We start from the raw sequence: 24258 nt of genomic DNA on the forward strand, positions 1-24258 counted from the left end.
GCCAGTTAAAAATACAATAATTAGTAATTAACAGCAACTTGAAAAAAATGTTAATAACAGCAACATCTTGGAGTAGCCAAAATAAGCAACAGACAGTGTATACAGTTAACTATTTGCTGATGACTGCATATTATACAGACAAATTAAATGTACAGAAGATGCTATTTTACTCCAAAGCGACATTAACTCCTTTATGGAATGGGCCTCGATATGGGGTGGGGACTATTCTACGGAACGGAACGGAACGGAACGGAACGGAATGATGGACTAAACCACGGAACGGAACGCTTTCTCAAATTGAAGCTTGCAACTTACCATTGCTGAAACTTCCCTTATAAGTTAGCAGTGGCATCTCCAGTGGGTGATTAAACATAAGATAAAAAGAATTAACGGATCGATTGTGGGTTTTTGTTGGTTGTCATTAGTAACGAAGTATTATTGTGGGATGAGCTGTATCAGTGATGTTCATCCATACGGAAGGGAACTTTATGTGAGCTGTTTTACTTATTTAGACTTTAGAAAACAGTCTGGGCCGGTCTTTCAAGTCATAAGTCAGTGTATAAATAAAGCAAGCAGGAAGATACTGGTAACAGGAAAGAGCCAGCTGAATTAAAACTTGAAGAATTTTGTGCAGTGTGTGAGGAGCAAATATTTTGGCAGACCGCAAGGAGGGTATATTCTGTAAACATCATTGAAGTGTATGCATGGAGTTATTTATATATTAACAGCTGGTGCAATGGACTAATGCCGTATTCAATAGTGAGCTGATTTTATCTGTTGCACAATTCAAGGATGTGTCTGATTGCTAGCCTTGAATCAGGCTAAATGCCAAAACTCCAAGATCAGCCAAATCTCTATTATAAGCCGCATGTGAAACCATGCCCGTAGCTACCAGGCAAACGTGATTTGGACCAGGATGTGTGTGTAATTTCAATGTATCTAGTCAGACCTGAAATGGAACACTCACATTAATTACATGCCACCTAAGAATCCTAGGATTTCTTAAGTGTAACATTTCACATGCTTCACTTCAAACAAAACAGGTTAAATTTGTTCGTCTATTTTCAAGTGATTCCCAGTCCAGCTGGTCCATGAAATTACGATGGGATCACATGTATTTGTTACAGTGCGGGCTGTCCTGTGTTGGATCTACTCTAGAGTTGAGATTTCAAGGTAGACTCACTGCCAATGTACTGACACTAGTACTGTTGTAGCATGTTTAAGTGGAGGACAAATGAAATAGTAATGCTAGATTATTTATGTATACAAATTTTTCATAATGAAATTGATATCCCATTTTGATTTGTACTTCCACTTAGCAACATATTCAAGAACAAGAAGCTACCACACTTAATCTCCAACCACTGTCATTAATTAACCAAGATCTCACTAGTCTGTAATTCACCTTACTGTAGTGATTTTATTGATTCATCTGTATGTTTTCTTCATTTTCCTTTGAAGTTGTACCAAGAGTTCATAATAGTGTCTAACTTGAACGCATTTACCAAACACCCTGCTTAAAGTAACACCTCGGCCTTATTTCAGAACAAAGGCTTTACCTTCTTCAGCAACACTAATCAACAGTTTTCTATCCCCCAGTAAAGGTGTTGATTTGATGAAAGGTGAACTTTACGCAGGGTGTTTGTACAGGCCATACTGAGAGTTAGACACTCTCCCCCATACAAATCAGTATTACGAACTCTTGGTTGTACAGTATAGGTAAACAAAGATAAGTTTCTCTCCCATCTTATTCTAGGATTTCTATTGACAAGGAAAATTCAATTATTTGTATACAGGCTCAAAATTGAGAAAATATAAAGAAAGTGAATTAATATTAATATTATACAGTCAGTTTGCTTTTGGATATTTAATGCCTCCAACCACAACAAAAATTCGATGAATCCATGCATCTCATCACTGGTCGTCTGAACATTCTGAAAGTGATACCTCACTCAATCAACCATATATTCTGTTTATTAGACTGAATAAAGTCATGATTACCTAAACGATCACTTAATTAATGTTTTATAATTATCCTATTCCATTTTTCCTGGAGGTTCCACTGATATAATGCAATTTCAGCAATGATAGCAGCTAGCCAAGCTGCAAGTTGATTCAGAAAGCATTCCATTCTGTAAAATAGACCCCATCCAGAATTCAACTCAGTACTCAGGCTGAGATATCTGACAATAGTCCACTACTCTGTTAATGAATCATTGATGTTCACACAATATAGCCTCCTTGAGGTATCTGAATGTTTGCTCCTCACACACTGCACAAAATTCCTTTAGATTCTGCTTAGACTGAGTTGATTCAGCTTGTCACCATACTTGTTTCCTTTGTAGTGTAGCTATACACATACTGATTTATGCCGATTAGAAAGGCTGGGCCTCAGACTGTACATTCTAAAGTCAAGTAAGTAAAAAATAACTCACATACTAGTAAAAAAAAGTCATGCATTAAGTTCCCTACTTGATATATCCGAAGATGAACACACTGAGTCAGCTATTCCCACAATTAGTACTTCGTTACTAATGACAGCCAACAAGAACCCACAATCGATCCTTAAATTCGTTTTATCTTTCTTGGGGTACGTTTGATTACCTGCTGGAAGTGCCACTGATAACTTGTACAGCAATGGTAAGCTGCAAGCTTCAATCTGAGAAAGCATTCCGTTCCGCAGTTTAGTCCATCATTCCGTTCCGTTCCGTTCCGTAGAATAGTCCCCACCTCGATATGGCAAATGAAACTCAACGTAGATAAATGTCACAGCATGAGTGTAACCCTAAGTAAGCTTTATACTATCTCAAGAACCTATTACATGGATAACTCTCCCTTGTCCCAAGTTGACAGTTGCAAGTACTTAGGTGTCATCATCCAATCAGACCTAAAATGGAACATGCATGTCAACTACATAACAGCTAAAGCCAACAAAACATTGGGATTTCTCAAACGTAATATCTCATGTGCCTCAATCCATGCTAAGAAATTAGCATACACCGTATTTATTCGTTCCCAACTCGAATATGCTGCAACAGTGTGGGCACCCTGGCAGTCTACCTTAATATCCCGGTTAGAGCAGATACAACGAAGAGCAGCCCGGTTTGTGACCAATACATACACACGTGACCCTACTGTTAGCGTAACTAACCTTATGGACCAGCTGGACTGGGAATCACTTGAAAGCAGACGATTAAAATTAAGATTATCCATGATGTACAAAATTATCCACAATGAAATTGATATCCCATTTGATTTGTATACTAACTTTGCAACATATTCCAGTACAAGAAATTATCATCCTTTTAACCTCCTATCATTGCAAGCATCAAAGACCTCATATCAGTCCTCATTTTTTCCAGCAACAATTTCACTTTGGAATGATTTACCTAACCTAGCTAAAGACTCTAATTCACTTCAAGTATTTAAATCTATAATTAAATTATAATTTACTTATTGTATTGAATTATTATTATTTTTTTGTGATTTGTCTGTACATTTTTCTTCATTTCTGAAGTTGTACAGTATAGGTAAATAATAAAAATAATAATAATAACGTCAAAAGTAAAACTACAGCAAATAAATGGTAAACTAAAATACAGTCAGTAAACATGCACTAACTAACTTCAACACAGCTGGGACAACTCCAACGTGTGTTCTTTTCCCATGCACTTTCAGGAACAGGAGAAATGCATACATCCCCATGGTACCATTCTGAACACTTTGAACAGCATATCATTGGAGGTTGATGTGGCATGTCAGGCATTCTACAAAGGCAGTAAACACTCACTCGTTCAGTCTTTTTAACTTTCAGGTTTTTCCTTCTTTTCCCTCTGATTGGAAACATAGAGAAACATTGTTGCTCAATACAAGATACGAGATGGTTGCGCATTTCAGATTGGTCAAATACTAGTGTGCCAGGGTTTTCACCCAAACACAGAGCCACCGCATATGCAATGCTGAATAAACCACAATCATTACATCCAGTCTGTTTGTGAACATTAACAAAGCTCAGAGTAAATTCTGATTTACTGGTGTGCAGTAAACAGGCCACTTGTGCTTTCATTGATGGACTGCCATGACAAAACATGCTATCAAACACCAACACATTTTCCGGCTGACTACTATCAAGGTTACTAATTGTCACCCAATGATTTCTGCTGCTATCATGTATAATTTGAATGAAACCACTTTCAACAATAGAATAATTCATTGTCATTGCATAGCCTACATCTTGAAATTTTGCTTCAAACTGCTTGTTCAATATATATTGACTGGCATTGATGATTGCAGCATTAATCCAATTGCCTGACATTACCACAGTTTTGTCCACATCCATCAAGTGCAACTCATCAATCCAAGAATGAATGCCTTCATCTTTGGGCAGTTCTCTGTATGTGTCCAAGTCTACAGCAGGAGTCTGTTTTTTTTTGTAGGAAGACGCTGCTTTTTTTTGCCAAGTCGAATACTTTTACACAGGTTTTTGGAAGCTTCATTGACAGTTCCAACTAGACTTGACGGATTGTTGCCCAATAAGAGTGGTCCACTGTGTGGTGAGTCTTCCTCACTGTACACATGATGATCTACATGTTGGAGCACACATATTGATTATTATCATAATGATTATATTGAACATAAAACCAGTAAATAAAATTAATAGTTATTGTTGGTTGCACGGTAGTAGCTTTTGGTGCATTAGTGCCACATTGTAATGGTGAGACATAAACAAATCTATGCTAGCACCCCATTTGCTGCTTACTATATCTCAATGCTTTTCTATTTCTGCTTAATTTGTTAGAACATGGTGATCAGATTTCTACTCTATTTAGATTCCTCTTGACAGTGTGGGTTCATGCTATTATTCTTATTCAGAATATAGCATTTTGTTTTAGGCCTTGTTGGGACAAAGATTTTTGGGCATTATTTGCTGTAATGTAGAGGTATTCCTCTTTCAGAGGTAAAATTGTATGGACCAGACTTGTTGGGACCAAAATCTCCGTCCCTCTATTGTGTCCTTAATTCAGAGACTTTGTTAAGAGGGGTTTCACTGTAAACCAATGCAGATATCATTAAATTGATTAAGTGGTCAGCTCAAGTACATCCCTTTTGTCAAACAGCTACACACACTCACCTGATCTGTGACTGATACCCAAAAGATTCCTCGTCCACTCACATAAGTTATCAAATTCTGTGCTGGGGAAATTCAACACAAATTCAATGCCGTACTTATTGCAACATGAAGCAGTAATACATTTCTCTTTCATAAAACGTGCCAAAAGTTCAGTTTTCAACAGTGGCCTTTGTTTGTAAAACTCTGAATCTCTAAACTTATCAAAATCATGGCGATCTGCTGAAGTACCTAAAACATAATTCCCAATCCTTCTTAGCTCTGGTCTACCACACTGGTTTCTAATTTGCATCCATGTATGAACATCTAGACTCAAATACATTAGGACTTCTCCTGGCTTCCTCTGAAAGACACAAGTGAATGGTAGTGGTCAACCTTACCAAGTAAATCTTACCTTCTCATCCTCCAATTCCATATAAACACCATCCATTGAATAATCGATTTTATGGAATGGATTTATTTCTTCATAAAGTCGTAGTAAGTCAAGCATCGATCCTGCACATAAGTACACACATGGATAATTAAAGAGTAAATAAATATGTGCCTGTGTTTTGGTATATGTGACCTGGCCTGCGAAAATAGGGCATGTGGACACAAACTACACCCCATCCCTCTACAGGTCATATCTCAGAACTGAAACAGAATATTTGCATCCTGTAACTTGCATCATACTGCCAATTAAATGCTTACTAAGAGCTGAAGTTTGCATTGCCATAGCATAATGGTACAAAAAGTTATGCACGGTGAAAGTTTGAAACTGTAGGCAAAAATCATGTGCCCACATGCCCTATTATCGCAGGCCCAGTCACATATAGTAGTGCTTTTTTCTTATGGTTGCACATATCTTGGGAAAGCACACTTGTACAAATTTGTAAATACCTTTATCATGCTGAGCAAGGTCCTCTGTACATCCAACAGTCGTTTGTGAATCACAGTCCATGTGGCAGCCAGCCCATCTATGTCAGAAATATGCATACCCAATGATGAAAATACACAACTAAACTAAATACCTTCTTCGCACTTCAACTTCTTAGATGAATTGGGTTTGGTAGCATCCTTTTTATCATCTATATATAGCAAAAATTTACAAGGTAAAATAATACCAATATATGCAACAAGGAATGAGACCTTTGTTTCCATTGGTTCCTGGCTTCATCTTTGCATCAGGTGCAGCAATCACTGTATAATTACCTTCTCTGGGTCTTTTACTACCTGATTTTTTCCCTTCCTACTAATACAAGCATTCTTACGTAACTGAGTTAGGGTTACACGGGTTGTTTCCTTTGGTTCTAATGCCATGCCAATGCTCATTTTGGCTGCAATGATATGATAGCAACCCTTTTTTGCAGGACAAGTGCAAGACTCCTTTGGATGTAACGTAACCACATAATGGTGACCTAATGAATCTGAAACTGTAAATACCTTCAACTGTGCATTATGAACTATTTCGCCATCTTCAATAAGTTTTCTAGCTCTGGCTTCCTGAGATAAGGCATTTGGCAATTCATGGTTGTTTTCGATATCTTGTTCTTCATTTGTTTCTCTGATTTCACCTTTTAGTCTAGCAACTATTTCTTCAGGCTTGTAAAACTTTAACAGGCAATATGGGTAATGATCCAAAACAATTTTTAAAGCTTGCATGGCATGAACATGGAAAGTTCCAAGGCCATTTTGTCCACGTGAGATTTCTGACAAATAGTACCCTTACAAGTAATAGAATGAAAGCATTAGGCAATCAAGTGGTAGGTCATGCCAACCTTCCAGGGATTGAAGGACATGATTCAACCCTTCAGACTGGTTATTTGTTACGCCACTATAAGGATTATACAATCCAACCTGTTCCAATTCCCATCTTCCAACAGACATAACATCTGCATTGATATATGTATTGTAATACTCAGCATATGGAGCACTCCATGTCTGCATCATCTTATTTAACTCTGCTTGGTATTCACTTAAAGAAGGTTTGTGAAACAGCTTTCTTAAGCCACTGATATACACATCAACATCTTCAGAGGGGGCACCACGTTTTTGCAACCATCTTCTTACATCTCTCAACAAGTGATTCCAGCATCTCAGCCATTTTAGGTTAGGTAATACCTTCTGTATTGATGCAACGATTCCCTTCTCATCATCAGTTACTATTGGCTTTCTTGTCTTCTGTAAAGTTGGTACAAGCAGAGTACATTGTTTAAAGAACGTTTCGTGATATTCGCGCTCATGAATTAAAAAGGCTGCAGGTACCACTGGGCACTCAACAAACAGTGTGTGCCGAAAAGTCAAAACAGAGACATAAAAATCACCTAAATTAAAAGTAGTGTCATATGACAATAGCTGCGGAGACACAGATTCAAGGGTAAGAACCCGATCGAATTCTTCCATGACTTCTTTATGACAACAAATACACAGCAAATCTGGATGAGTTTCTATCTTGTGCACAAACTCAGGTAAATCAATTGCCATTGCATGAACATTATACAATGAGTCACGAGATATCTTTTGTTGGCTTAAAATTTTGTTCCGAAGGTTTTCTACTTGCTGGTAGTGTTTAGGCTCAAATACTGGTTGGTGAGAGAGTGCGTGATCAGTCACAACGCTTTTCCGATACACTTGTTTTGCAGTTGCTGTCTTGCAATCAATCTTTATCTTTTCAATAGTTGAGGGGCAGGTACGTACGAATACTTGGTTTGTATTTTTCTTCTTATTGCAATGGGAAAATGGAACAAACGATTTCTCATCTCCAAGGTAGTGAAATAGTACTAAACCATTGAATGGTAGTAATTCATAAGCATGCTTTTGGAAATCAGAACAAGGGCCCTTAGGCGAATCAGAAACAAAATATGTCTTTCTTAAAAATGGATCTTTTGCTGGAAGTTTTGCAACTTTGTTGTTAATCCAACGATACTGATCACACTCCCAGTCATCTATAAATAATATGGAGGAAACAAGATAACATTTTGCTACGTAAAAAGAGTATAAATTCATCATTAATCAAACAAACTCTTTAACATAAACTGTGCATACAAGTGTACTGCTTTAGTTTACTAAAGTTAGACATAGCTTAAAATACAACACAATGTTACTGATGGCCAAGCACTGAACTTAAAGTTGGCAAACTCCAATTTGGGCTGCTTACCAGCCCAACCAGTTGCAAGGCTAGAGGCTAATGACACTCCACACAGCCACCATTTTATGTCACAAAAGCTGACTGACCAGTGGCATGTGTCTTTTAGGGTTCAGAAGATTATCTGCACTGTACACCTTGCAGTAATATCATGTTGACTGTAGGGCTGGGAGATTAAATTGATTATGGGCTTAATCGTGATTGTTTCTGAACATCGTGATGTTGATATGTGATTTAGAATAATCGTGATATTGTGACATCACATGAAAATGTGCTGATAAAGTTAAAAACAGTGGCACATGTTGTTGTCAAACTGGAAAGCAAGCCTACACTATGAGACAGTTCATTATAAAATTTCTACCCATTTGTATTTACAGTGTAATGTTGTGTTTTGTATTGACTATGGCTTTAATCATACTGATTAGTAGCAAACTTGTTTTGTTAAAGTACATTATTGATTATTGTTTTGCACGATATACTTAAATTACACATGTGAAGTTATGCAGTACAGCTCAGCTACAAGGTAAAGTCCATTCGCGTCCCAGACGTGTCTCGCACACGTCCGAGGGGGGCGTGTCCCTTTGAGAAATAGCGCTGTGCAACCTTACCGCAAGAATCCATGCTGTTTGCTTGCGTCTCGAACTCGTTTCGAACGCGTTTCAAACGCATCCAGACGTTACCTTGTAGCTGAGCTGTACTGTAACATCGTGATTGTTATCACATGCAATCGTGATATGTTGCATCTGACAATCATGAAGGTAGCAAAATTCCATAATTCCTCAGCCCTAGTTGATTGTCATCTTTTTCGACAAGTATATCAAGGTATAAATTTTCTGTATCACATTTAGATACCACAAAAATCAATGAAGTGTATGCATTGCTATAACTAGATAAAACCTCATGATTCACTATCTTGAGTTGCAATTGCTAAGTATAGAGATCGGCTGTACAATATTATAGCTGTGTCCTTCATGATTGAACAAGGCCAATAATAATAAAGTGGTTGAAACACCCTTTGATCAAATATAAACTATATTGCTCAGTAATCAATTATATCAACCACACCCCTTATTGGTAGCTCACTACAAACATCTTGAGAACATGCCCTTTAAATTATTGATGCAGCCTACTGTATAATAAGTACCCATCCTAGTGCAACAGCCACTGTATTCTACAAGATAATAGCAATCTAATCCAAAACAACCAAGCTGTAAAAAAAGAGTGCGGCCCTGAGAAAGGCTATGGTGAAAAAAGATGTGAAATCCAAGGTGGCGGCCAAGAAATGGCTGTGATGGTAGGTTAATGGTAAAACTTTTAATAACAACAATTCAGGTGAATTTGGTGCCGCTTGGTCTTGGCACAAAATTCACCTGAATTGTCGTTATTAAAATTTTTACCATTAACCTACCATCACAGCCATTTCTTGGCCGCCACCTTGGATTTCACATCTTTTTTCACCATAGCCTTTCTCAGGGCCGCACTCTTTTTTTACAGCTTGGCTGTTTTGGATTAGATTTCACTTCTTTTTGTATTTGTATACCCCAAAGCCGGCCAAAGCCGGCGGCTTTAGGGCTTTCTAACTTGTCATTTTTTCTTTACTACAGGAAGAAGAAAAGATGAAGCAGGGTGATTTCTTTGTAGCTAACCTCTCTGCAAGGTGATCCTTCTAGCTGATCTCTCTACCGGATGACTTGTTTGTAGCTGAACTCTCTACAGGGTGATTTTTTATAGCTGAACTCTCTACAAGGTGACTTCTTCTGGCTGATCTTTCTACAGGGTGATTTGTTTGTAGCTGAATTCTCTACAGGGCGATTTGTTAGCAGCTAAACTGCTACAATGTAACTTCTTCTAGCTGAACTCTCTATGGGTGGCTTGTTTCTGGCTGATCTCTCTACAGGGTGACTTGTTCCTAGCTGAACTCTCTACAGGGTGATTTGTTTGTAGCTGAACTCTCTACAAGGTAACTTCTTCTAGCTGATCTTTCTACAAGGTGATTTGTCTGTAGCTGAATTCTCTACAGGGAAATTTGTTTGCAGCTGAACTCTCTACATGGTAGTTTCTTTGTAGCTGAACTCTCTACAATGTGACTTCTTCTAGCTGAACTCTCTACAGGGTGACTTGTTTCTAACTGATCTCTCTACAGTGTAACTTGTTTCTAGCTGAACTCTCTACAGGGTGATTTGTTTGTAGCTGAATTCTCTACAATGTAACTTCTTCTGGCTGAACTCTCTACAGGGTGACTTGTTTGTAGTTGAACCCTCTACAGGGTGATTTGTTTGTAGCTGAACTCTCTACAAGGTAACTTCTTCTAGCTGATCTTTCTACAGGGTGATTTGTTTGTCTCTACAGGGCAATTTGTTTGCAGCTGAACTCTCTACATGGTAGTTTCTTTGTAGCTGAATTCTCTACAATATAACTTCTTCTAGCTGAACTCTCTACAGGGTGACTTGTTTGTAGTTGAACCCTCTACAGGGTGATTTGTTTGTAGCTGAACTCTCTACAAGGTAACTTCTTCTAGCTGATATTTCTACAGGGTGATTTGTTTGTCTCTACAGGGCAATTTGTTTGCAGCTGAACTCTCTACATGGTAGTTTCTTTGTAGCTGAACTCTCTACAATGTAACTTCTTCTAGCTGAACTCTCTACAGGGTGACTTGTTTCTAGCTGAACTCTCTACAGGGTGATTTGTTTGTAGCTGAACTCTCTACAAGGTAACTAGTTCTAGCTGATCTTTCTACAACGTGATTTGTCTGTAGCTGAATTCTCTACAGGGCAATTTGTTTGCTGCTGAACTCTCTACATGGTAGTTTCTTTGCAGCTGAACTCTCTACAATGTAACTTCTTCTTGTTGAACTCTCTACAGGGTGACTTGTTTCTAGCTGAACCCTCTATAGGGTGATTTGTTTGTTGCTAAATTCTCTACAAGGTAACTTGTTCTAGCTGATCTTTCTACAGGGTGATTTGTTTGTCTCTACAGGGCAATTTGTTTGCAGCTGAACTCTCTACATGGTAGTTTCTTTGTAGCTGAACTCTCTACAATATAACTTCTTCTAGCTGAACTCTCTACAGGTGACTTGTTTCTAGCTGATCTCTTTACAGTGTGACTTGTTTCTAGCTGAACTCTCTACAGGGTGATTTGTTTGTAGCTGAACTCTCTACAAGGTAACTTCTTCTAGCTGATCTTTCTACAGGGTGATTTGTTTGTAGCTGAATTCTCTACAGGGCGATTTGTTTGCAGCTGAACTCTCTACATGGTAGTTTCTTTGTAACTGAACTCTCTACAATGTAACTTCTTCTAGCTGAACTCTCTACAGGATGACTTCTTTCTAGCTGATCTCTGTACAGGGTGACTTGTTCCTAGCTGAACTCTCTACAGGTGATTTGTTTGCAGCTGAACTCTCTTACATGGTGGTTTCTTTGTAGCTGAACTCTCTACAAAGTGACTTCTTCTAGCTGATCTATCTACAGGATGACTTGTTTGTAACTGAACTCTCTACAGTGTGATCTGTTCATAGCGGAACTTTCTACTGGGTGATTTGTTTGCAGCTAAACTCTTCGCATGATTGTTTCTTCGTAACTGAACTCTCTACAAGGTAACTACTTCTAGCTGATCTCTCTACAGGATGACTTGTTTCTAACTGAACTCTCTACAGTGTGATCTGTTCATAGCGGAACTTCTACTGGGTGATTTGTTTGTAGCTAAACTCTTTGCATGATTGTTTCTTTGTAACTGAACTCTCTACAAGGTAACTTCTTCTAGCTGATCTCTCTACAGGGCAATTTGTTTGTAGCTGAATTCTCTACAGGGTGATTTATTTCTCTACATGATGGCTTCTTTGTAGCTGAACTCTCTATTAGGTACCTTCTTCTAGCTGATCTGACTACAGGGTGACTTGTTTGTAGCTGAATTCCCTACAGAATAACTTGCAATGTAATATAACTGAATAAATTATACATGCAGCTGAATGCTTTATTAGGGTGACTGTTCTATTAGAGTATCTCGATCTCGCATTTGCTGCACGTAGTTGCCTTTCAAATCATAACTCAGTGATTTGTAATCCGATTCTTCTGTACTATTGCAAGAACTTTCTATGATGATTATTCCAGCTATATACTGATTTTCAGCTCGTTGCTCTAAGCGGTTTGCCTGGTAGACACGAAAACTAATAGTTTTTTTATTCATAAAAATCGATCGCGTAATTTTGACACAGGTTGGGTTTTGTATCATATCTCCATGGTCTTTATCCCGATTCCTTTCAAACCACAAAAAGGCACTCCTACGATGGTTGTTCCATCTACATATCAATTTCAACTGATTCCTCCAAGGGGTTTACCCTGTAGGCGTGACAGACCTTTGACCTTATTTTACGCAAATAATCGGTCATAACTCCGTGAATGTTCATCGGATTCCTACCAAAGTTGGTACAGAGATCCGCCTTAATGAGTTCTTTACGTGTGTCAATTTCAGCCCAATCCGAGCACGCATTCGTGCTTTATGGCGAATTTTGCGAACTGTGCGAAATGAAGAAGAAAAAAACGAAAATTAAAACGAAATTTTGTTCGCTCGTATCTCGGAAATGGCTGGAGCGATTTTCTTCAAATTTGGTATGCAGACTCCCCTATCTGGGCGGCACGTCTCTAGCAAATTTGGTTCCAATCGGATAAGGAATCACAGAGCTACATAGGTGTGAAAATTGCGTTTTCTTTCTTCCTGTTAATATACTCACGGTTTCTTGGGCTGCACGACACACTATCGTGTGTCTTGATGTAGTGAAACCTTTTCACCTCTGCAATCCAGAATACCTCCATAGCCTGACATTAATTCTTTAATGTACATAACTAACATAAGACTTATCCTATAGAGTTGTACCAAGTAAAGGCCAATTAATATTAGCTGTTTTTTTACCATAATAAAAAATCAGTTGGGGAAAGGAGATTCAGCGGAATAGCGGAAAGTGCGGAATTGGCGGAAACAGTGGGATTTTGAATTTAACATCTTTCACACACTAACACCTCTATATCGGACCCAGCTAGTTACTCCATACTGTACTAGCTAAAATATGTACGACTCACCAAATTTAAAGCGCACTTCCAATTTGGAGTGCCAGATCTGTTTTTCGTCAACCAACACAGGAGGAACAGTTACCTGCTATCTGTTCTGCATACCTTCAGCTCCATAGTCTCATCCACCAGTCATCTCACACCTTACCAGTTACCACATCAATGATATATAGTCTTCCAAAGTTCTGCACGGCACTTATTAATTGGAAATTACAAGCGCCTACAGTACCATGATATGCGCCATGCAGTCGTGCAGTCTAGCCACGGCAGACAACAATATGGCATGGTAAGGTGTGAGATGAATGATGGATGAGACTATGGAACTGAAGGTATACAGAACAGATGTAGCAGGCGACCGTTCCCCTTGTGTTGGTTGACGAAAACCAGATCTGGTGCTCCAAATTGGAAGTGCGCTTTAAATTTGGTGAGTCATGCATATTTTAGCTAGTACAGTACAGAGTAGCTAGCTGGGTCCGATATAGAGGTGTTAGTGTGTGAACGATGTTAAATTCAAAATCCCACTGTTTCCGCCATTCCGTTGAATCTCCTTTCCCAATCAGTTGTAATGGGCTGTGGCCAGCAGATTGTTCCCTTATTCAGCTTTTGGCTCTGGTACTTAAGTAATTTGTTTATGGTTTGTGGAAACCACAAAGCCAACCCTCTGTAAACAGTAAACAATGATGATTGAAACCTAGCCCACTTGTCTGATTAGAAGCTTTGACCTGAGATTAGTGTGTGAAAACACATAACATTAGCTTTACAGGCACTGCTTTTAGTGGAATATGAACAAGTGTAACTTGCAGAGACCAACAATCTAACAATCGGTAAATTCAACCAGATAATAATAGGGTATCAGCTCAGCTCAAAAAATGGGAACTGGTATAACAATATTATCCTATGAAATAGTACTATACTAATAGCTTGGCATCTTAACTAATCTGACACAATTTTCTTGTCTCGATGAACATCGAAAACAGTGGTTTCAGTACAATCATGCTATTAAATTTACTATTATCCACCCTGTTAGAAGAACACTACAAATTGATTTTTATGGCATGAAAAAGCAAAAATTAAATGTCATGAACACTGCCATCCCTTGATATTGCCACTTTCACACCACATATCAAAGTAGCCACCCTTGTACATTAAAATGTAGTTCATGATCAGCCAGAGACTTTCCCAAGCTACAGTACAAACCCAAGCAAATACGTACATATTTTTGGTATTGGCAGAAGATAAAATTCATTGCAGAGACACGTGATGTGTGCATGCAGAATATCTTTTGTAGCTATTAACACTTGCTCTTAGCTTCTCCTGCTTCACACTTATGTCAATAACATGAGAAAAACCCAACCACATATAGCTACTGTAATTATACCTTACCTTTTCGAATCGATTCAGAAAAACTGTAAATGTAGACTTCTCCAGCTTTAGGTAAATTCGGAGGAATTGTGCTGATTTGTCTTTCGGAGGGTTCTCTAATAGCAGCTTAGCTTCGGAATTCTTCAAAGGAGAGAAAGCGAGTTTTATAACAATTGCTGCTTCTCTTGGAAGAATGCCGGAATCTAGATCTTTTAGGCCATCCTCCACTTTCGCTCCACCGTCAGAATCGTCTTCCATTCTATTTCTCTCACTACAGTGAAGGGAGAAAAGACTGATTTACATTAGTCACCAACATAACTTTAAACTAGTACCTTACCAACCAAGAATTGATGTATATAAATATTCCTTCCTCCCAAGAACTGTACCAGAATGGAATAGATTAGATGCTGAGATTATTGAGACTGACTGTGTTGAAGAATTTAAGCAAAAATTAGCCCCTTTTATGTATATGGTTAAGTAACTTATCGTAAATGTATATATTTTTATAGTTTATTATTGTAATTGTACATATGTATATAATTAAGTAACTTGTCATAATTGTACATACTTATATAGTTAAGTAACTAATTGAAATTGTACACATGTAATTGCACATCAGCATTATACCCCTGGAGGGTCCTGCTGATTAACAATATATAAATAAATAACCCGTCTTCTTCACCTCGTGGTCCCTCATGTTGTCACCTTGCAAAGTCACGTGAACTCAGTAAAATTGCGTATTAGCTATATCTGGAAAGCTAGTTAGACTATCAAAGCCAAACCCCCTTTTAAGTAATCTTAGACTAGTAAGTAAACTTTGTAGCTAATCACTACTACAATTTAGCTTCCGGCCACTGACACAGGATGTCAGTGGACCATCAGTGTGCTGCCATATGTCCGGATTCTATCATACCAACATCTGCAACTTGTATGTATGTATGTATATGTACACTGTAAAGTTCATTATTATTATTATTATTATTATTATTATTATTACTAGGACCGCGTCACATACAACCAAGTACATGCACCAACGTGACAGCCCCCCGGTGAGGCTATTAGGTGGTGAATGCATTATCTCCAAATCAACTCATTATGTCACAGTAGTGACAGATATAACACAATAGTGGCATCGTAACTAAAGGCCACCAGTAGCTAAGTGCCAGTACATCATTGGTGTGGTAATGGCACAGTGATGTGTACAAAGTATATGTATACAAAACATACAGGAGAGAACTATACATTATTGCAGTATTGTTTGCAGCAATACATTATAGGCAACATCACCATGCAGATAAAAATTATTAGCCAATATACAGCAATGCATATCAACATCAACTAGAGCTAAGTAAGGTTCATCAGTGATGTAGCAATGGCACAGTGATGGGTGACACACTATAGTTATGCATACACAACTTTCAGGAGATAGCTACACAATGCTGTAGGCGTATGCAAGCCAGATGAACCAGATAAAGGAAGACAGCCAAGCCACTAGAGCCTAGTAGCTACGCCAGGTGAAGGCAAAAAAGATTAAGCACGTATTGAATTGCCTGACACCAACACAAAGAAAGTTCGCCATGCCAGCTGCACAAGACAAAATTGTTTACTTGTATTTTATATGTAACTGTAAGCTTATAGTAAAGAGCGTGGCATATGTCAGTTTAATGTTTTCTTGGATTGTTTATTTACGTGAATGAATCCACTGGCAGCTGGCATGGAGACTTGAGATGTTACAAACATAAAAACTTACTTGTAATCTTCTTGTTTACATAAGTGGCTTCTGGCTCTCCTGCACGGGCATCACTAATCTTCTTCGCGCAATATGTAAGTAATTAAGCAAGGGTGTGGTACTGGGCGTTATATAGAATTACACGTAAGGTCAAGTCATCAGCACAAACAGGAGCGATGATTATACGTTTGTGCCTTCATTCACAGGCGAATCTATCCCTGGTTAGTTCATGTCTCTAGGTCTCGTAGTTTTCTCAAACATTAATTATTTAATTATTTATTTATTTATGACGTAATTTTAACCGCGTTTCGTATTATTCTTAGTACTTGGTTGTATAATTATAAACTGTAGTATAACGTATTCGTTTGAAAGTGATTTGGTATAGGATATAGTGCGGATTGTATCGAGGCACTTTAATTCGTTCCGTTCCCGAGAATAATGCCACGGAATATGCCATTCCGTTCCGTGCCGTTCCGTGGAATAATGCAAACCTTAATTAAATCGGATGTTATAAGATCTCTTCGGAATATTTTAGAAGTTGGTAGCGGACCGGTCGTCACACTACACCTGTAGAACAAATACAGGTCTCTGAAAAAATCCGATTGTTCTAGACTACTGAGCGACAAGGAATTCGCTCACGGCGAAGCTACTCAGTCGAGGTGGACCGTTCAGACTGATACTGTAACTAGCTCAGTGTTGCCGTTATTTAACTCAGTGAGTCACTAGTTGCCTTTGATTAGCTAATGTATGTTTCATCAAGTGCACATTGGCCTGGTAAGTACTGTATGCAGTAGTAGCTAGGTACTGTAAGTCAAAGGCCTAGCTCTTCTCTAGTTACTGAGCTAGCCACTCGCCTCTAGTTAGTTTTGACTTGTACAGCTATATTGAGGTATCGCTACTAGCTATGGATGTAAGTGTGTACTGTGTATATAGTAAAGAATGTATGGGTGTATAGTAATAAATAAATCTAGCTATGTCCATGTGATACCGCCTCCATTTTGTTCCACATGGGGTACTTTGAGATAACAAGTCACTCTTTAGAGCTCCTATGAATGCATATATCCAGGAGAAAACATCCTGACTGCCTGGCACACTCCTGTAAGCGTTTGAGCGCCAATTGGATGGCTGTAGGTTCGAGGCTGCCAGGCTGCCTATGGATTTTTCTCCTTTCTCCACTTTTTCAAATATAGTTACTTTATGTAACAACTTTAAATAGGCTGTAGGACCAGGTGTCCTACAGACCTTCTGTAAAGCCTTAAAAATAAAATAATACAGTTGGTAGTCCACAGGTATGCCCTCCTGCACATATCAAGTGTTTTTTCATAGGGCCATCACTTTATATCCCTTCCCCACCCATGTTGAAGTTAGGTTGCCTGTTCATTTTTCAAGTAGAGCAATATTTGTGACATATACATAGTTACAGTAGTTAAAGCTGTGCTAGCACCAGAGAGAGTCATGAATCTAATGGGAACAAGCAATACTGTTATATTGGCTATATATGTGAGTCAAATGCTCCTCCTATAGTATACCACATACTGTATGTCTTTTTTTAATTTATTTTTATTGGTTAAATAGGGCAGACAGCCGAGGCTGATTAGGCCCTACAAGGTACAAGTAAATACATTACAGACATTCAATTATGGCCTCTGATGAAAATTTAGTTAAATTGTCCATTTCTATCAGTGGTATTGGTAGTGCATTCCATTCTCTGATCGTCTTTGGGAAAAAGCTTGTCATATATGCAGTGGTACTTGTGGATGGTATCATTAGGTGGAATGAGTGATGTTGTCTAGTATGTGTAGTGGTTAAGTGATAGTAGTCAGGTAGAGATAAGCCAATCATGTCGTGCATTATTTGGTAAAAGATGTTTAGTCTTTGTTGCTTCCTTCTCTTTGCTAATGGCAACCAATTAAGCTGTTCCAGCATAGTACTGACACTACTGTGATAGTTATAGTTAGAAAGGACCCATCTTGCAGCACGCCTCTGGACTTTTTCTAAAAGTGTTATTTGTACAATGTAATGTGGGTCCCAAACAACACATGTGTATTCCATTAATGGTTGAACTAATAATAAGTCCTTTGTACGTATACTCAATTACATCTGTATTATCTTGGCACCATATGCATGTTAATATCGGATCTGCAAAAGCCAGCATGCACAGCATGCAGGCACAAAATTACACCCTATCACAAAAATTGTCATTATCTCAGTACTAAAAGTAGAATATCTTCATTCTGTAACTTGTACAAGCCAATGGAAAGTTGCCAGCGGTATGAGGGCTGAAAACCACACTGTGATGGCTATAGGACAATGACAAAGTTGGAATATACTTTCAATCTTTGACTTTCAGTTATGGAACTTTGCTGTTAGCAATTAAACATAACTTCAAAGCATGTTATTTCCTAGTATATAGGTACACTACATATAAGTACATAGAAATAATAAATGGTTTGAAGACTGTGCACTGAAAGAAGTACCTAAAAGCTTTATTGATTGTATTCCTGTAAACCGATTTTCTCAGTTTGTATCAAATTGAACAGCACCACCTTATCACTGCGTTGTTGGACAATGTGTAAATCTTGGTTAAAATTGTATTCAAGAGAAAGTAACTGGTCAATAAGCTTCATTCATTAATTCAAGGTGGGCTTTGTTACTTCATTGTGTCTAGTCGTTGCTCAGTGGATTAGTATCAAGATTAGTAACTTTCTTACTTGTAGTAATAAAATGTGAGTCATTACAGTTGTAACTTTATTATTTAGGTAATGCGTTACATTTGTAAGTAAAGTAGCTTAAGTTATATTACTAGCATATATTTTGTTATATTACTTAGTTACCACAAAAGAAATAATATTAGTACGTGACTCGTTACATAAGTAATGCATTACCCCAACACTGGCAACCATTTTTAAATTCTTGGTGTGAAGAGAATGTTTGTTGCAACCATGTACAGGGGGTGTAATTGTTTTTATAGGTTTTCACTACCCTATGCAATTATTGCTATCTTTTCTACTACGGAAAGAATAAGCAGTATAATACATTAGGTACAACTGTATCTCTACAATTTCTGTTTTCACTTTTTACTTCTACAGGCAGTAACACAGGGTATGACTAAACTTCCTTTATCAGAATCACTTCAAGTCCATATTAGTGCAGGACTTGAAGTGATTCTGCTCAAGGAAAAGTAGTCTTGGTTGGCTTGAGTGTTTGCTGTATTTGTAACAAAAATACCTTAAACTGCTACCAGACCCAATAATATCTACAATATAGCTTCTCTTTTTTTGTAAACAGCCCTTTTCTTTGGAACACCATGCCATATTCCGTCCTACAGATTAAGAAGTCAAATCTATTCCGTGCTGCCCTTTGCCACTCTCTATTCTCTCTTTTTTGTCCTGTTGTGTATTGCTCTGTTATTAGCTGTCTGTCTTGTCTTAGTTATTGTATTCATGTGCATTTAATGTTATTGTATGTATACTTAATTGCGGGAAGTACATTTGCAGGCTTGTCCTTTTGTATGACCCTGTCATTTTGACAAATTGATAATAATACTAATACATAGTGGAAGTGTAATTGTTCTGACTGAATGTAGTTGCAGTTGTGTGTAGAAATCTTTGTGTGGCAATTGTTGTAATGGTCGTTGCACCAATGTTGTAGTTGTTGTGAATGAATGCTTACTGTTGTTGCTTGCAGCTAAATTTGTGTGAAGTACATACGAGTGTAGTGTCTGTTTGTTGTACGTAAGTGATTGTATATCATGCATCATAATATAATCAACATTATTTAGTTACTCATAAAATAAAGAAACTATCATATTACTTTGTGTCCACAGCCATATGTGCAACTACCACCTTATCAAGATTTCTGTTTAGTTGGGATAAGGATAAGGTGTTGTTTCTTAAGAGTGCAAGTATTTAAAAAACTCGCTAATTAAAAGGCATGAAAACCCAATTTGCTTGCATTTTCCTTGAACTTCAAAAACAGAATAATTATGTGACTGAATTTGTGAAAAGGTACCTTTTCTGCATATTATACATGCTAACAAACATGACAATGTAGCTTTTGACTTCGTATACTGATTACCTTGCTCTTAGTTTCAAAATGTAGCCAAATACTTTAGCTACACGCATGGAAAATGTCAGGCAATTTATGCAATGACCAAGACGTTATGGAGCTTCAAAGTTCACAAAATGGGTCAAAATTTAAAAGGTTCCTTTTCACAAATTTGGTTGTGTATTGTGATATGTATTTGCAAGGTATCAGTGGTCATGAATTTACAAAAATAATAGTTTACAAACATATAAAAATGGTGATGCTCTGCTACCATCTGCAACATATGAAATTATGAAAGATTTCTCCACATCTCTTTGAATACTATGGAAAAGTTATGAATATAGAAGGTTTATGGAAACCCTGCTTACTCGAAAATATATTGAGAAATTCAGTCTGCTAGCCATATTGTCAGTATCTTTATGTGTTGTAATGTAGCCAATTGTGTGGAGTTAAAATCATCAATTGGCTATACTATATTTGTACTCTATATAGGGAAGATGAGAACAATTTTATCTTCATGGCTATTGCTAATGGCTTGTGTTGAAGTCAGCATTCAACAGTGTACCATTAAGGGATCCATGTCAAAGATTAAGGATAGACTATCCTCTATCACTGATGCCATGATCACCATCAACAGTACATATTACAACTGTTTGTCCAGATCTGATACTAGTGATCATTACAGTTCCATGTCAGTGTCAATATTGTACATCAGATCAGGTGATCCTAATAACACACATGAAGTTCGATACAACCTACAGTGTAATAATGGTGTTTGGGAAATTGTTGGGAACCAGTCAACTGCTCTGAGAAATAACAACACAAGATATTGTGAAGACTGTATTGATCAAACTGTGAACAAGTATCGCTGTACCAGTTATGCCATTGGTAAGTTAACAATGAAGTGTTACATGTATATTATAGCTACACAATTAAGTATTTCTTATCTATTATTCATTAATGTCAATTCTGATTGTGTATATTTGTTTAGGTCATCATTCAGCATCTACAAATGCACTACTGGATAAGAAGCATTTGATGAAAAAAAGACAAATTGATGGTAACCTTATAACACTCACGCATCCTTTGAGTATAGAGACCTTTATGGTTGTGGGTATGCCTGCATGGTGTAATAACAGGGACAAAGTTTGTACTACCATTAGGGAGCCATTTGAGAAAGACTCTCAGTCATGCTACTACTTAGCACATTGATGAGAGTAATTAGTTGTGTCTTTCAATGATAGTTTCTTCTACAATGGCTTCTTTCCTGTATGTCAATAGAACTATACAGGTTTTGCTCTTCAGAATGACAACCGTTGTATAGTAATTTTGTGTAAATAAGTAATGTGGTTAACATTGATTATACGTTCACATTATTTATAAGTTTAATTTTGCATTCTTTACTTTACAGGTTGTGATAATGCTGGAATAGATTTAGTTTTTGTGCTGGATGGTTCTGGAAGTGTTGGAAGTGATCGATTTCAAATGATTAGAGAATTTACTATGAAAATAGCCAATAGTCTGACCATTGGCTCTCAAGATAGCTTAGTTGGAGTGATAGTATTTAGTTCAAGTGCATCAATTCATTTTAGTCTACTCCAACACACTAATGCTACAACTCTTGAACAAGCCCTAAATAGCATACCATATCCTGGTGGAGTAACTGACACAGCAGAAGCTTTACAACTTTTGTTATCCAGTGCACAAAATGGTAGAATGGGAATAAGAGATGGACATCCTCATATTGCCATTGTTGTTACTGATGGATTGTCAAGTAATGGAGCTGCTACATTAGCTGATGCTAATGCTCTTCATGCAGCCAATATCTATCAGGTTTATGCTGCAGGTTTGGGTAATGCTAACTTGGATGAACTGAATGCTATTGCTAGTGATCCCTCACTTGTGTTCTTCACAAATGAATTTAATGCAGACAGTGTTGCAGATTTGACAGGCAACTTTACTCAGATGATCTGCCAAGAACAAAGTTAGTTATTTTAATCAGATTATTTGCATATTCTGCACTCCTAGATGTGTGCTGTGTGTGTATACCTGTATGTGTAATAATATTGTTGTAATTATCACCACTAAAATGAGTTATTTGAGGTACACCTTGTTGTTCATGTTACTGCTGTTATCTAGGGCTGGGTATTGAAAATTATACGTACATCATGGAAATTACATCATAAATATCATGATATGTTCATATGGCTAGAAAATTACTTCATCATAATATGTCATATTTGTATACCTGACTGTTATATTAGAGTGTTTGAATATCCTGATCTTTATGATCTTAAGTGTTGGTATGCAACAATGCTGTCACATGATATGCTCAATGGTAATATTCTAGGGAAAGAAAACAGTCGTTGGTCAATCACTAGTATCAAATAATTATACAAGAGTTCATAATATTAGAAAGTCACTACCTATACATTATATGAACCTTGATATCAGCTGCATATAAAGGACACATAAGGTTTATATTTTAATACCCATTACAAAGTTGCTACTGGTACATTATCAAAGAATAGCTTTTTTTTTTCAATTTTGATGTAACCTAATATTGAAGCAAAGGAGAGCCAATCTTTAATCAGCTTGCCTTGAACTTACTGTTGCTTACAGTGAAGGACATCATTGAGCTTGTATAGTAAATCGCACTTTGCATTACGGCTAGGGTTTCCACTAAGTATAGCTTCCCTTTTCTTAATGTACACTGTATAACATCCTTCTTCATTGCTTTTGTAAGGTAAAAACATGATGGCTGGCAATGGTAGCCCAGTAATAAGTAAATGGATAAAGTCCTGTCACTTCACTTCAGGATTTTTTCCAATACGTTTTTGTATTTTTTAATTCATTTGACTGCCAGAACAATAGCAACAGCAAATTGAATAAAGTCACATTTAAACTGAGACACAAATTTATATTTCATTGTTTTCATAATAATCTTCCTCAAATTTGCATTCCTCCTCATCGTATGACATTGTATGATATACATTCAAAAATACTTACAGGAATTATAGTACTTGAATGTATGACACATTTGTCACACTGAGCATAATTGCTCTCAGGTCACCTAAATAACAACTGCATGACAGTAAATTATGTTCTCAAAACTTATGTTAATGCTATTATAGCTTGTCAACTACTTGTTGCTCCTGATAATGGAATGATTAATTGTTCACTGGGAGATGATGGACAAGCCAGTCTTGGAGACACCTGTACTGTTACATGTAATAGTGGTTATGAACTAAGTGGTAATACAAGTAGATCCTGTCAGATTAATGGAAACTGGAGTGGTACTGAGTCAACATGCACACAAGGTATGTTATCAAGACACACAATAGTTGGTCATGCATTAATGGTGTGGGCATGCAGCAGAAAACTGTGTATTATATAGGAACCAAGAAATTGTCACTTTCATGCATCCGTAAATATAGGATACCTTATTCTGTCACAGAATTGATACATTTTGTTGTAAATATGGGCCTATCAAAGTGATAAGACCCTCACACCTTTAACAACACCTGCAATTCAGTGCACATTTTAAGTGATATACATGTAATTATAATCTAATCAAAAACAGCCAAGCTGTAAAAAAAGGTGCGGCCCCCATAAAGGCCATGGTGAAAAAAGATGTGAAATCCAAGGTGGCGGCCAAGAAATGGCTGTGATGGTAGGTTAATGGTTACATTTTAATAACAACAATTCAGGTGAATTTGGTGCCAAGACCAAGCAGCACAAAATTCACCTGAATTGCCGTTATTAAAATGTAACCATTAACCTACCATCACAGCCATTTCTTGGCCAC

General features: G+C 37.4%; 2 protein-coding genes and 1 long non-coding RNA gene across 3 annotated transcripts in view; 1 reads left to right on the plus strand and 2 right to left on the minus strand.

The window, feature by feature from the left end:
* Window positions 1–1758: 1758 nt before the first annotated feature.
* On the minus strand, window positions 1759–2532 carry LOC136254574 (uncharacterized). The gene is made up of 2 exons (XR_010700558.1): window positions 2473–2532; window positions 1759–2405 (listed from the first exon to the last, which is right to left on the minus strand). It is a non-coding gene; the product is annotated as an uncharacterized lncRNA (long non-coding RNA).
* Window positions 2533–3536: 1004 nt separating this feature from the next.
* Window positions 3537–6080, minus strand: LOC136254573 (uncharacterized). The gene is made up of 4 exons (XM_066047321.1): window positions 6008–6080; window positions 5523–5623; window positions 5132–5471; window positions 3537–4583 (listed from the first exon to the last, which is right to left on the minus strand). Exons 1-4 carry the CDS (start codon window positions 6066–6068, stop codon window positions 4408–4410), a joined length of 678 nt encoding a protein of 225 aa, XP_065903393.1. The 5' UTR covers window positions 6069–6080; the 3' UTR covers window positions 3537–4407.
* Window positions 6081–16952: 10872 nt separating this feature from the next.
* LOC136253034 (adhesion G protein-coupled receptor E2-like) overlaps window positions 16953–24258 on the plus strand; it is a 58184-nt gene continuing 50878 nt past the window's right edge. The window contains exons 1-5 of the mRNA XM_066045618.1: window positions 16953–17117; window positions 20943–21338; window positions 21442–21510; window positions 21862–22434; window positions 23585–23770. Coding sequence (XP_065901690.1) covers window positions 20948–21338; window positions 21442–21510; window positions 21862–22434; window positions 23585–23770 — 1219 coding nt within the window. The 5' untranslated portion in view covers window positions 16953–17117; window positions 20943–20947. The remainder of the gene's footprint in view (window positions 17118–20942; window positions 21339–21441; window positions 21511–21861; window positions 22435–23584; window positions 23771–24258) is intronic.

This window comes from Dysidea avara, chromosome 4 (genome assembly GCF_963678975.1).
Source record: "Dysidea avara chromosome 4, odDysAvar1.4, whole genome shotgun sequence".
NCBI classification, from domain to species: domain Eukaryota; kingdom Metazoa; phylum Porifera; class Demospongiae; order Dictyoceratida; family Dysideidae; genus Dysidea; species Dysidea avara.

What these genes read in the sequence shown, in the direction of transcription:
- LOC136254573 (XM_066047321.1), bottom strand. Translation starts at nt 6,068, where the DNA reads ATGGACTGTGATTCACAAACGACTGTTGGATGTACAGAGGACCTTGCT. An exon ending in CCTTGCTCAGCATGATAAAG is followed by an intron (nt 5,624 to 6,007) that starts GTATTTACAAAT and finishes ACTTATGTGCAG; the next exon opens with GATCGATGCTTGACTTACTA. An exon ending in GGGTATCAGTCACAGATCAG is followed by an intron (nt 4,584 to 5,131) that starts GTGAGTGTGTGT and finishes TCCAACATGTAG; the next exon opens with ATCATCATGTGTACAGTGAG.